Source organism: Balaenoptera physalus (genome assembly GCF_965194825.1).
Source record: "Balaenoptera physalus genome assembly, chromosome: 6".
Taxonomy (NCBI): domain Eukaryota; kingdom Metazoa; phylum Chordata; class Mammalia; order Artiodactyla; family Balaenopteridae; genus Balaenoptera; species Balaenoptera physalus.
Window position 1 is genome coordinate 39,989,196 of NC_138885.1, and position 14,569 is coordinate 40,003,764.

The 14,569-nt window shown below is 39.5% G+C and overlaps 1 protein-coding gene across 4 annotated transcripts in view; it reads right to left on the reverse strand.

Annotated features, from left to right (window-relative positions):
* Window positions 1-14,569, reverse strand: part of GTDC1 (glycosyltransferase like domain containing 1) — a 392,967-nt gene that overhangs the window by 106,925 nt on the left and 271,473 nt on the right. For all 4 annotated transcript variants that reach the window (XM_082465032.1, XM_082465033.1, XM_082465035.1 and 1 more), the window contains one exon: window positions 927-1,259. In XM_082465032.1, the coding sequence (XP_082321158.1) occupies window positions 927-1,259 (333 nt within the window). The remainder of the gene's footprint in view (window positions 1-926; window positions 1,260-14,569) is intronic.

The following is a 14,569-nucleotide window of genomic DNA, read 5'->3' on the forward strand; positions in this document are numbered from 1 at the left end:
GGTACCAGATGCTGCAGATCAACTGCGAGAGCTTCTGGAGTTTTAATGTGCTGGACGTCAAATCCTCAGCAAAGGCGCTTTGCCCGGCCGGTGTGGTGTGCTTATTACTTCACCTGTAAACAGTTGCTCTCAGAAAATAGGACCTAATGATCAGCCCAGCATCTCTGCAATAAAGAGACCATAATCTGTGGGGGAAGTGAACTCTAATCAGGCCACATGCAGATTAAACTAACTGGGAGGAATAAAAACTAGATTAAAATGTTTATGCCTAATACCAGAAGATTATCAGGACATTTTACCTCTTTAAATCCTAATTTATAGGAGCCAGGGTTAAGTTTATGAGTTTATATTTGGTGCGATTACATGCTGCAGTTGATTCTCCTCTGTTTAGAAAAGGTTCTACTGGAAAGCATTTTCCTTAGCACAATACAGAGGCATTTGGGAGAAGGGAAACAGTTTCAAATGTACTGACATACATTATGACAAGTGAAATAAAGGCACCCAGTTGAAACTGGTCAAATTAGTAAATAATAGAAATTGTTCTTGTTTTAATGGTAATACTTTGTTAGCAATGTGTAGCTATAAAATAGTGTGGTGATAACGGTATATATAAAAAAATATGCAATCCTATTCTTACACTTTGAAACTTCTTGAATGAGATTCGGTTTCCTGGAAGCACCGAGCTGCTCTTGTTAGTTGAGTAAATCACTGCAAATAATTATCTGTGATTCAAATTTAATCTAAGTACACAACCATGAATATAAAGACACTGAGTAGTGCCACCCTGGCACCACACTGGTACCACTGCCACATTAAAATGATCTTTTTCTAAAGCTATAGGGACAACAAATTACTAAGTCGATCATCAGAATATATTTTCTATTACCAGTTCGACAACTTACTAAATTGGTATGTCTTACACTTACCACCTGTGAGGCCAGACAATATGCAATGGTCTTTGTTGATCATCAGCTCCAGCCAAAATGTTACACGGATTTTGTTTATGTTCCCCATGATGAGTGCTTGAATTATCTGACGAGCTGAATGTTTTCAAGTATGACTCCTGCCTCACTGAGCGACCCAGGTTTTCTTGTTGCGCAGCATCACAGGATCCAGACTCTGAATCAAAATTCTTCAATAAATTCTCAGAACCTCTCTGCTCCTGTTGGAAAGGAAGGGCCATGGATGGAGCGACACCGCCATTTCCTTTAAGGCTGAGTATCTTCTGTAAATGCGCTGCTTTGTGCTTGGGCATGAATCTGTTACAAAAAGAAAATGCAGTATACGTTTAGTGAAAATACTATTTAAAATTTGCTCTTTACCTTTCTGTAAGCACATGATGATGATGTATAAAAACTGAGAAAAAAAAAAAACTAAAGATGTAACAAAAATTCTAGGAAGAGAGCAAAAAGCAGTAGTCACCAAGAGAAAGTTCAAAAGTTTGAAATTAGACCAGATTGTCTTTGGTTTCCAAAGAGTTTCTGTGGCTATAAAAATCTGCACTGCACATACCATAAAAAATCAGGGTAGAGCGATGGTTTAGCGTTCTTTCTTTACTTGTCTTTCTGGAGTTCTATGTTTTCCAGTCATGGCATGGCCCAGTGCTTATTTTCAAAACATACTTTTGCTCATTAACCTACAAAAATGCTTGAAACTTCCTGAATTAACACTGGGTATTTCTGCTCATGTGACTGTTCTGTATTCCTGGGCACTTGTACACATTTTTATTAAGTTGACTTTGCTAATATTTCTTTTTTTTTTTAAAATAAATTTATTTATTTATTTATTTATATTTTGGGCTGTGTTGGGTCTTCGTTGCTGTGCCTGGGCTTTCTGTAGTGGCAGCGAGCGGGGGCTACTCTTCGTTGCAGTGTGCAGGCTTCTCATTGTCCTGGCTTCTCCTGTTGCGGAGCACGGGCTCTAGGCACACGGGCTTCAGTAGTTGTGGCACGTGGGCTCAGCAGTTGTGGCTTGCGGGCTCTAGAGCGCAGGCGCAGTAGTTGTGGCACACGGGCTTAGCTGCTCCGTGGCATGTGGGATCTTCCCGGGCCAGGGCTCGAACCCGTGTCCCTTGCATTGGCAGGCAGATTCTTAACCACTGTGCCACCAGGGAAGCCCAACTATTAGGTCAGCAGCTAATCCAAAACCACATCTGTTGGACTTCGTCTTCTTACTGGCTCCCAAATGGTCTAAGGTTTTATAAGGATCACATAGCTTGGTCCCTTGCTAATATTTCTTGAAGTATCTTTTTATATTTTTTTCATCACCATCTCACCCCTTTCTTCCCATAATGCTTTGTCATAGAGTTCGATATCTGCTACTTATTGATAGAAGCAAACACATAAAATGCAACCAAGGAATTCACCAAGTACTAGGGAGCAAACCAGTAGACAGAGTGGGAGACAGACTTGAGAACAACAAAGGAACCTGTGGCAGAACACAGTATATCAAGAATGGACATTCTAACTTTTAAAACTGAGAACTGGAGATTAATTCTGACTTGGGGATAAGTAAAGGTTTGAAGAGGGTTTTAGTTGACTGATTCTGAAAGGCAGAGAGGGGTAAGTTTTGAATGGAGGGAACAGTGTGATCAAAGGAAAAGGGTGTGAAAGAGCATGAACTCTTCAGGGAATAAGATGCAAGCTAAAGACTCTGAGCCCCGGGATCTGAGGTCTAGAGAGGCAGTCTGGGGCCAGACAACAAGGGTGTTCTCAGAGGCCCTGAGGCCCATGCAGAGACTCGGCCCCTTACCTGGATTGTGGAGTATGTGAAGAAAAGGAGAGTACATGCATTTAAGAGGTAGGTGAGGAAGAAGAACCACAGAACCAAGGAAAGCAATGAGGAACATTTGGAAGAACTGAAAGGAAAACTGAGAGTAATATCACACTATTGAGGTAAATTGAGAGCTCCTAAAGCATGTGTAGGAAAAAGAACCAAGAGCTCTTAAAACTGTTAAAAAAAAAAAAACAAAAAACAAGGGTGTGAAACACTGCGGAGGTGTTACAGCAGCAGAAACAACAGGGCGATTTTGGCCTCGTTATACTGTGGATCACTGGCTACTCCCAGGGCGGTTCGTGTGGGGTGAGGGCAGAGAGAAACCAGACACTGGTTAGGGAGAGAGGGGGACACAGACGAGAGAGGGGAAGGCAAGGTCAAGTTTACTTTAATGGGGTGCATGTCCACAGGGGTACTCGCTTGGGGATGCTTGCTACGGAAAGGAGCAGGGTCCTGAGGAAACAGAAAACTCTTATAAAATGGAAGTAGAAGAACAACGTAAGGTGTGCTAATGGCAGGATGCTTGCTGCGGGGGAAGTAGGGCCTTATTCAAGAGAACACACACCGAGCTTCCTTACAAAGCTGAGAGGGAAGAAGACAGAGAGAGAGAATTGAAAAGGACCGTTTCAGGTGGCAGGTGCGGAATCCAGTGCATCCCCAAAGCCTTGGACGAGGCCATCTATTTCAAGCGAGGTGAGGAGAGACGGTGCTCAAGAAGTGACCTGAGGGATCAGAAGGTCGCCCTGGAGAGGGGGATGGGCGATCGCTAGTTCCGAACCAACGGGCAGGTGAGCAAGGCTAAGGAACAGTGCGGGTTCTGCTGCGAACTGGAAATTCAGTCTGGCTGTAGTATGCTATGTACATTCTAGAAGCAAAAGGCTTGATGTGGGGGACTCTGTGCTTGTTTCGTGAGGCCTTTTGAGAAAAATCACCTGAATATATAAGCCACCTCCCCCCACACCTGTGCCCTGTCATAAGTAGATGAAGTAGTTATTGCATATGGACAGATAAAACACAAAGAATGGGGCTAACTTCTTTGGTATGCCCTTATAAAATAATACATTAATTCTTGATTTAAAATGGAAAAAGAAGGGAAAAGGATCTGAAAAAGAATATATATATATGAAATAAAAAAACTGAGTCACTTTGCTGTACACCTGTAACTAACACAGCATTGTAAATCCACTATACTTCAATTTAAAAAAATGAACATTGAATTTAATATCTCTCTTTAGATTATTAGGTTAAGGAAATTTATTGAATTATAATGAATGCTGTACTAAAAATTTTTCTTCTCATCTATGGACCTTTAAAAACTCAGTGGTCACAACCTCAGTTTTATTAGAACTGCTCTAATAAAAAATTAGAGAGTTTATTTTTAAAAAAATGGAAAGAAACTTGGGCATATACAGATTAGAGTTTCAGATCTCACATGTCCAAAATCATGAAGGGAGGTAAGCAACTTTCTTCCTGAAATAAATTCAAAATACTGAGGAGATTCTAAGGAACTAAAAATCAATAGGAAAGTTCCCATCGATCACCACAAAAAGAAAAAACATGACTATGACAATATCCTCAATTTCTCCTAAACAAATGGAACAAATGGTAAGAGAAGGAACATCTGTACATATGTGGAAAACAACAATAACGCAAGCGAAGTAACCTATTTGTTTATGTCAGATAAAGAACGCCAGGCAAGCTTAAAAAGGATTTTAACAGAATTACAAAATTGGTGCACGAAGGATTCACACACACACACACACACACACACACACTTACACACACACAAAAATCAATGGGCATTGAAACAACATATCTTCATTTTAGAAAACAGTATCATGACCCATCTTGCTCATAAAATCCCTTTATATTGGCCAGCGTGTGAGCAAAATTGCAAATTAAAAGAGACGGGAGATTGGCTAAAGGGTTGTAAGCAACGGGAACTGGTCACTGACAAGGAATCTAGCTGTGGGCAAGGTGCTAGGCCTGCTTTTTTGCAATACATTTCCTAAATGTTCTCAAGGATGAACAGAATCCCACCTTAACCCAGGTTGTGGATGACTGACTAGATAGGTGGTGGTGAATAAGGACATGGGAAGATGCAGATTATCAATATGGACAGAAACCCAAAACTCAGCTTATTAATATTATGAAATTGACAAAATAAAATAAACCTGAAAGCAGTAGGACACATGGAAAAGACTACGTAGATTTCCTGGAGTTTGACAAGATGAGTCTGGGCTGATTGGACCAGCAAATTAACTGATGCTGCTTGGTTATGGAACGTGACGTACAGGAAAGGGAGAGACCAAGTCTGTGGGAGCAGAATACTGTGCAAATGCTGATTTCATCTGAGGCACCTGATAACTATATATGTTTGAAAATTAGAGAGTTCTAAGAAGAGCAATAATAATGATTAAGGCAATGGAAGAATTGATTTATGAGGACAGATTAAAGGAGCTAAATATGAATAGCCTGGTTAAGTGACAACTAGAGGGGTACATAATAGGAGTCTCCAAGGAAAGAGAATAATTATTTAGCTGGGTACAAGGGGGTATAACTAGGAGTAATGAGATGAAATTAAGAATGGGAAAATTTAAGCTGTATTTCCAGAAAAACTCCCTGACGGTGTAATTTATTAGCTCATGGAATAAATTCCCTATGGAAATGCTACAGCTGGGGAAACTTAATAATAGAACTGGACAAAATACCAATAAATAATATAGATAATAATCCAGTACTTGGAAGAAGGTGGTTACGTGCTATGCTTTCCTTGTTTACAATATCTTCTCATATTTTTCTCTAATAGTCTTTTATATAGAGTGACTGTTACCCAAAGAAGTATTTAGGCAATTAGCTAAATCTAAAAGGAAACACGTCCTTTAGGTGAGGGAAGCTAAAATTACTTCAGTTTTCATATATTCTATAGCAGTAAGCGGTAATAATTTTTTTACTACTTTGTTTCAGCAGAGCTGATCTTGAAGCAAGCTGGACAAATGTATTACTATTTCTAAAAAACAAAACAAAACAATCCTCAACTACCATCCTATACAGTCTATTCTGATTCTCTGTGTGTGACATGAAACCCATATTTTCATAGACATGTTTAATATAAACAATTTATTGCCATAATAGAAATCAAAAAACTTTATTCCAGCTTTTCTCAATGTAGCCCTATGGTCAATTACTTCACATCAATACCAAGATCAAAGAGACATATACTAACAAGCAGTTTGCTTAATAATAGTCACCACACTAATTAACCCATCCAGAACATTCTTAATCAGATGCTATTTGTAATGTACAGTGAAGAGAAGGCTGGCAATAAACGGTTCTATGCTAAAAAAGCAAATAATACCTTACCGATGGGGTGATACTGGCTTTTTTATAGAACCGGGCAGAATATTCGCACTATCCTGGTGTGAACTCAGTGAAGTAACTATGCAAATAGGCACATGACCGAACACTTCCTTCCTCCTCCCCAGCTTCAACTCTGGGGGAGGTGCTAATGAGAAGAGGAAAGGTACAGAGGTAAGGAGTGAAGGAGAGAAAAGAAAGAATACCAGTGAGCTGCCTTCTAGAGCACATGGTAAGCTTGCCGTTTAACCATCCCCTCAATTTTTCTTAAAGAAATGCTACTGCCCACCTTATTCACAGAATGTCCTTCCTGTTTCCGAATCTCTCAGAAGGCCTATTCAAACATGTTTTCACTCTTAGAAAGATTCTGGTTACTGTAGTCGTTTCCAATCTGTTATTAGCCTTGGGACCCCACTCCCAACTTTTTTCCAACCAATAGCCAATCTTTGAAACAAAAGTAGAACCTTCCCTCTGCCCTCTCTCCTTCTTTCCCACCTCTGTCCCCCAGGGTGGGTCCAGAGGCATTGCCACAAAACCCCAGTACTATGTTGAGGGATGTTTAAAGACACAGCTGGAATAAGTACTTTCCAGACCTAAATCTGATTGCTTCCCTGCACCACCCGCAAGTGTGGGTGCTGGACCTGTAGGAATGGCCAAATGCCTTATTTGGAGTAGTCCGAAAAGACCAGATTTGGGAGGAGCTTAAACCGATGCTAAGATTGATGGTAAGCAAAGGAAATGCTCTAGGCTCCTTAACTGATTTCTGCTGAAGTTGAGAAGCCAGCTTATGTTCAGCTGACCAACAGAGGTAGTCAGGAGGAAGGCAATAAGATAAAGCAAGTCATGTCGACTTCGGACACTGAGACTGATTCATGTGTTGTTGAAGAGAATGCCGTGGCTAAAATGTATGTCATGTGGAATACGTTGCCTACAAACATCTTTTTGAGAGATTTCAATGAAAAGTACTTAATACGGTAAGTTCAACCTATAGAATCTCATAAATAAGTACCCAGAGATAAGAGTCCACAGGACATGATTAAGTCATGCTTCTCAAAGCAGATCTGGAAGATAGCGTGTGAAAAAAAATGATGCAAATGAGTGGATGATTAAAGAGACAGAGAGAGGGCATAATTCATCAACGATTATTTCAAATATGAGCCAATGAGAAAAGAGGAGAGCCTTAGCAACTGGAATAAGGAAACTGGCCTGCCTGTGGGGCAGGCACGGAGACAGGGGGCTGAGGAAGCGCAGCGTGTGTACATGTAGCTCAGGTGTCGGGGAGGGAGAACAGTACGGCCATCCCTTCAGGCTGAAGTCTCACAAGGTGTGTTCTGTTTATCACGAAACAGAACGTGTAGGTGTTGCCCTAGAGAAGGTTTTGTGAGAGATCAAGTTTTGGAAATGCTGGGTTAAACAAAGTTAAACATTTCTTCACTACAGAACTTCCCAAAGCACATGCTAGTATGTTCAGTAAATATGTTAATTCATTCATTCTTTTGTTCGTTCAATAAATATTTATTTAATACCTATTGTGTGATAGAGACATTGTATTTATTGTTTCCCAAACTTAGCACTTAATGAAACAAGGACCAATCCCCCAATGCCCTCACTCCCCCACACACACATACATACAAAGAGGCCCCTTAAGAATTAATATTCGACAAAGGATACCCTGGGAAATACTACTTTAGACCCTAGGCGGTGCACAGCCTGAGTCAAAAAGCATGGGGAACCAGATAGGTGATGGCATATTTTATATAGGAGGGATGGCAGAGGAGTGGGAAAATGCTTTCCCTCTCCAAATGATGAAACTCAGCCCAAAAGGCCATTCACCAAGGCCACACATCAGTAGAGAAAAGGAAGTCTGAAGATATCAGGGAAACCTGTGAAAAAAGTAACAGAAAAAAATACAGTTCAAGGCTAATATGGATGACAGCAGAAAAAAATATCATTCGATTTTATCACAGCAATTTCTGTGGATTCCGGGATAGAAACCATGTTGAGAATTGAAAAGAAGGGAAATAGGAATCAAAGATAAATAATTTTTCCAAAACCAACTGGGAAGACACATCCAGGCAGTTCAGTGATCTAAGTTCTTGGGTGATGTATAACAAAAACTATTCACTGTTTCCAAACAATGTGTTGGAAATTAATTACAAAATTAACATTTTTAGAATTTAGCCACATAAGCAAATATCAAAGATAATCAAAAAATCATGTTGCCCACATGTATCCAATATATCACTTATATGGTAAGCAGATTTATATAAACCTATAAAGTATAAAAGTAAAGATCTTAATCTAGCATTCTCATGTGCACGCATACACCCCCTATACTTCTTGCCACATTGCCTTCACTAAATAAAGGAATCACAAACAAGGAAGTCTATCATAATTAAAACTAGATGTTTGAAGACCACAACATTAAACAGAAAGACAGACTTATGCTTGGTGGTTGGTTGTAGGATGGCTGCTCCTCTTTACTGGAGATGGCTATGGGCTAATATTCATAAAATAGATGGCACATGTCTACGAAGGCTGTTTCAACAAGAAACTCTGGCAGAACATTATTTGAACAAATTTGAATCACAGATGAGTCAATCACCATCCACATGCACATAGCACAAATGCTTTGGGGGAACAGCCATCCAACAACACCACGGCTGTTTAGGCCATGTCATTTAAATGCTCAAGTTTCGTGCCTGAACCAAATTTCAATTCCCATGGTGCAAATTTTCAAAGCCAACATGCAACATTGACAGCAGTCTGAGAGAGGATACTGAGCAAGGGTGTCTTGCTTTGACTACGAAGAATCTGTTTTGTGACAAGATAGGAAAACAGGATCCATAGAAACTAGCCTCAGTTAAAATTAACAAGCAAACCCTACTTGTTAGCCTGAGAAAGGCATGCTGAAACTGAAAGCATATTTATGGTTATCAGACTGGCCTCATTATCCATGTATGGACCCAGGGATGACACACTTAGTCAAGACAGCATCTTCTCTTGAAGGCTGCCAAAAAGAGAAGCTTCAGCTTCCTCTCTTCTGTTTAAGGTCCATCATTTTCTGATGTCTGTCCTTTAAATAGCTGGGATATATGACTGTCATAAGGAAAAGATCGTTCTGTTCCCATGAGTCTGTTTCTTTATATTTTTTTCCACCAGCATTTCTAAGAATCATTTCTGAAAATCTAACACTTTCCATATACCTTATTTATACCATTTATTTACAATACATGGCTTCTTCTGGCAACAGAGTTTATGTAATTAGTATTATTTAACTTAAATAATTATGCCTCAATTCCTCATTCTCTTTTTAAAAAATTTTTATTGGCATATAGTTGATTTACAATGTTGTATTAGTTTCAGGTGTATAGCACAGTGAATCAGTTATACATATACATATATCCACTCTTTGTTTAGATCCTTTTCCCATATAGGTCATTACAGAGTATAGAGTACAGTTCCCTGTGCTATACAGTAGGTCCTTATTAGTTATCTCTTTTGTATATAGTAGTGTGTATATGTCAATCTCTCTTAATTCCAAAGTGTTTTACATTGCACACACTGCTAATTTAACTGCCTACTAGTATGAGCAGTTTGTCTTATGCAATTTTATAAAATCCCTTGATGATATATATACTCCTCCCATACAGAAAACTTAAGGTCCTTAACAATGTATGAGACTAGGAAAAGTTACCTTGCATGTTGCCACAGCCCATGTTTATCAAACCCAGAGCTATCCTTGTGAACAGATGCATGCACACTTCTCATGATTTCGCATTCCTCCCCCGAAAAGAGCTAAGCACCACAAAACCCTCTAATTTACACAAGGTTTACTGTAGTAATTGAACACAGTCAGCAAAGTTGCAGGCTAAACTGCAAACAGTGAATCTTTATCTTCCTACCTCCCCCCTAAGCACTCTCCACCGACTGGTTCTTAATTCCCTAAGAGCTTTATACTCCTTCCCAGTGGCCCAGGGCCCCCATCCCCGCCACGCTCATCACCATGCATCCCCTTGCATCTACCTTGAATCATGCCCTGTTCTTCCCTGTTGGTCTTGTTGGAAACTAATCTTAAATTCCCACAATGTATTAATCATCTTCCATGCTCAATATGTTCCACTTTTCAAAAGCACGATACCTTAATTCAAGGAAACTAATCACAAATGGGATAATTTCACAGTAAGCCTATGAGATTCTTTTGGGAGGACAGGTGGAGAGAAATCTCTGTGAAGCGCCTTAAAGTAAGTCCACTCAAGCAATGGGCATGCTGAAGAGGGGAGAACCCAGGCTGTAGTATTGGTACCCAGTATTGCATCGGTACTTCCTGTATTTGTGAATTTATTCAAATCACTTAATTTCTCTGAACCTCAGTTTTCTGATCTATGAAATGGGATAATATCTGTTTTTCCAAATTTCTTGAGAGGATTAAAAGAGAGTTGGTAATGATGTGTAGATGAGCTGAGTAAATCAAAGTAAACTTCCCATTTCCTTGCTTCTTTATGTAACATCCATACTTATGGAGTTATTTCTAAGGCCATCTTGGGTAACACTGGATTTCCTATTTTGTAAATGAGTCACTGTCTTGATTCAGTCAACAAATATTCATTCAACAAATATCTAAGCTCCTTCTATGAGCAAGAGGCTGTGTCTATTTTTACAAAAATTTTAGAGCATATGTAGTGACATTTCATACGTACTTATTTTGGTCTCTTACCCCCAGAAATTGTAAGCTATCCATATTACCTTTAAACTAAACTGTATTTACTGATTCCATTACTACAATGATCTAACTTTTCCATTCAAACTTAATAATTTGCTCATCATTTGTTTCACTAATAACTCAGAAGTGAAGTTTTAAAAGCTTCTATTCATTCACCCCACTTAATTTAACAATAGTATACAAAAATGAAAAAAGTTCCCAAATGTGAATCTGAAGTAATTTCTTTCAAGCAAGAGGAAGTGGCTGTTTCATAGACTCAGCAAGCTGCTCGGTATGGATTTACCTTGTTAGCAAGTAAATGTTCACATTACTCTGGGAATCCCATATCTTCTACAGCATCAGTAAAGCACTGAAGGAAACTCTAAAAGTGATCTCTAATCACATGTCCTATTCCACAATTTTTTTTTGGAGGCCATTATTTGGAGGTTGAAATCAAGATGGTAAATGTGCTGGTATTGAAGAAAGGATCACTTCTTTCCAAACAAAAATAGGAATTCCCTTAGGGCAGTGTTTCCAATTGGAGAGTATCCTTTAGAGCATGGTATCATTTTATGGGTGCTATGGACCGAATTGTGTTCCCTCAAAATTCATATGTTGAAGTCCTAACCCTGAATGTGGCTATGTATGGAGATAGGGTCTTTAGGAGGTAAGTAGGGTTAAATGAGGTCATAAGGATTGGTCCATAATCCGATAGGACTGTGGTCTTACAGGAAGAGGAAGAGATCTCTCTTCTTCCCTCTCTCTCTCTTTCTTCCCCCTTCCCCCTTCCCTCCCACGGCCACATGTGAGGACACAGCCAGAAGGCAGCCAGCCGCAAGTCAGGAAGAGAGCTCTCCTCAGAATTGACTATACTAGCACCCTGATGTCAGACTTTCAGCCTCCAGAACGGTAAATTCCTGTTGTTTAAACCACCCAGTCTATGGTATTTTGTTATGGCAGCCTGAGATGACGAATACAACTGGATACTGTTGTGGAAAAGAGGGGAAAGAGTCAATACCATGATGGGTGAAATTTCCTGAACAGGGTATCAGGAAAATGATAAGAGTGGAAGGTACCATATCTATGTTGACAGACAGTGACAACAAGAGAATATTGTACAAGAAGAGAGAGCTAACCATCAAAACTGATAAGAGAATTTGGGGGATGAAAAGGAGAAAATATGAATTGTGAAACAAAAATGTTCCTTTTTTAACTAAAAATAAATTTAAAAGAATAGAGAACTGAGTTTAGGAAAGAATTTTTCTTAAAAATTTGTTCAGTTGTGAATAAAGTCACTTAATCTTTTGAAACCTGGGTTTCTTCATATGTTCAACGAGAATGAGACCAGTCCCCTAGACTTCTAATGGAAGTAGGAGGATCAAACTTCTAATCAAATCTACTGATTATCTTATAATTATTAAGAGGCAAAAAGGCACACTGGGTCAAGCAGGGCTCGAGGTATATTGTATAGTTTTAAATTCAGGGCTCTGCCACTTATTAGCTAACCTGGGGAAAGAGTTTTTTCTCTAATTATCAGTTACCCCATCTGTAAAATGGAGCTAATAATAATGCTGCCTTGCAGAGTTATGTTTTCCATGTTGCTTGGCACATAGTAAGAGCTCAGTAAATACTATTATTTTTTATTTTTGATAATAATGGAGAAGGTCAACATTATGCTGTCATGGTTACTAAAGAGATAATCAACATTCTAAAAACTCCAGTCTCTGACTCCACTGGCCCTCTCACAGTTAAGCTACTTTATAAATCAGAGACCCATGCCTTTTTTTAAGATGCATTTTCCTCGTTAACTCTCACAAGTTACACTATAGCCATCCATTTAAGGCAGGCATTTTAATGTTACCTTATTTTCATTTGTATACTAATCAAAGATTTGTTCTCTGTCTAGAGGCACATTAATTACAAAAAGTCTCAATGTTATAAATCAAACAAATATATTCCTCCCTTTCTATTATTTGTTTCCTGTGGTGCTTTCTTCTACCTTATGCTTTTCCTTGTCTTTCCTTTTATTCCTTCATTTTTCTAACTGAGAGGTTCCATCTTCTCCCTTCTTAAAGCTGTATAAACCAGAAAAGTAAAACCAGGAAATTTAAAACATCAGTTTCCAGGTCTCTGAAGCATGAACAGATGGGCATCAAAAATCCAGTCTTTTATTTTTTCCTTTTTCATTTTCCTACCCACAACCTGAATAAATCAAAATTACCAGCAAATCCAACTTCCAGCACAACCCCCTTTTTTTTCCAATGCTACAGCATTAAGTATTGATTCACTTCAAGTTCTGGTTTTTAAGCCACAGAAGCTGTCTTTATTCCAAACTAATATTTTAACATACAATTTTGTTAACTTTACATTTGAAATAAAGCCTTTAAATGTACAAAGTGAGTGTACTAGCACTTCCGCTTTCTTCAGGTTTTCTATACTTTGTAGTATTTCTAAGTTTGGAAGAGATGGGTATAGTGCTGGGCTATTACTAGAATACAACCAAGGCTTGAAGGTAAAGAAAGACTGACATACTCAGTAAAAATACTGAGTGAAAAAGGTCAGAGAAAAAAACATTCATTCACCATTCAACCCAAATTGGAATGCCTATTACGTGCCAGGCAAATAGCCAAGATGCCCTCATGAAATACCCAATGGGGTAGGTGCTCCAATCAGGGGAGAATTAGGTATTATGATTATGAGAACCCAGGCCTGGGGAGGGGGGCTAACGTCAAGAAAGGCTCTCCAGAGAAGGTGATCTTTCGGCTGAGACCTCGATGATGATTAGAAGGTAGCCAGGTGTGAATGTGAGAGATGGACTGTGTTAAGAACAACAGCATGTGCAAAGGACCTGGTGAGAAAACATGGTTCAGGGGTAAAAGCAAAATATGGCCAGAGCATTGAGTGAGTGTGGATAGCAATGAAGGTAGGGGAGGGGGAGGTCAAAAACGAGGCTTGAGAAATAACCAGGGGGAGGACTTTCTGCCCTTAATAATATAAGTAAGAGGTTTATAGCCATTTGAGAAATTTCTAATCAGATTGGGTCTGAATAAAAATGCTGGCTGCGGTGTGAAGAACAGACTGGGGAAAACATGGCAGAGTAAACATCAATTTTAAATCCCCCTGCCTTTTGAAGCTCTACTGAAATAATGGTATGGGAATTTTTAAAAGGCATGGACTCTCAGGGACAACAAGAATAATTGAGTAAGATGACAAGAGAAAAGAAATGTCAACTGGATTTCAAGAGGTGGAAAGCAGATGGATGAGTGGTGTTGGAGCAGAGAGAAGGAGGCAGAATGCTTCTGTAAGTGTAGGTGATTCTGCTTGCGTACGTGGTGTTAGCAAAGAGACAGCAGCTCATTTGCTCCAGAGAAACTCCGGAAGGCTCAGGAACTGGACACACCAAGTGCCTCTGGAGGTGCAATTGCAGAGCAGAGCTGAAAACAGAACTGGTAGCAATTCTATAGAAAGTGAACACAAGCCCTTTGGTAACCTCCTCAAGCCCATGCAGCCAAGCAACTACCGTCCTTCTCCCCTGACCTCCCTCCTCAGCAGCAGGAAGGCTTCCTCACTGGATGATCTGGACCACAGAGACCAGGCAAGGCTAAAGGCAAGGGTGAGGGAAATTAAATGAAAGGATGTCTATTTATTAATGATGCTTCTCCAGCACCACTCCTCCATTTGGCTCCCAGACAGCTGGAGATTTTCCTTCCAGGACATTATAGGAACCTTTCTCTG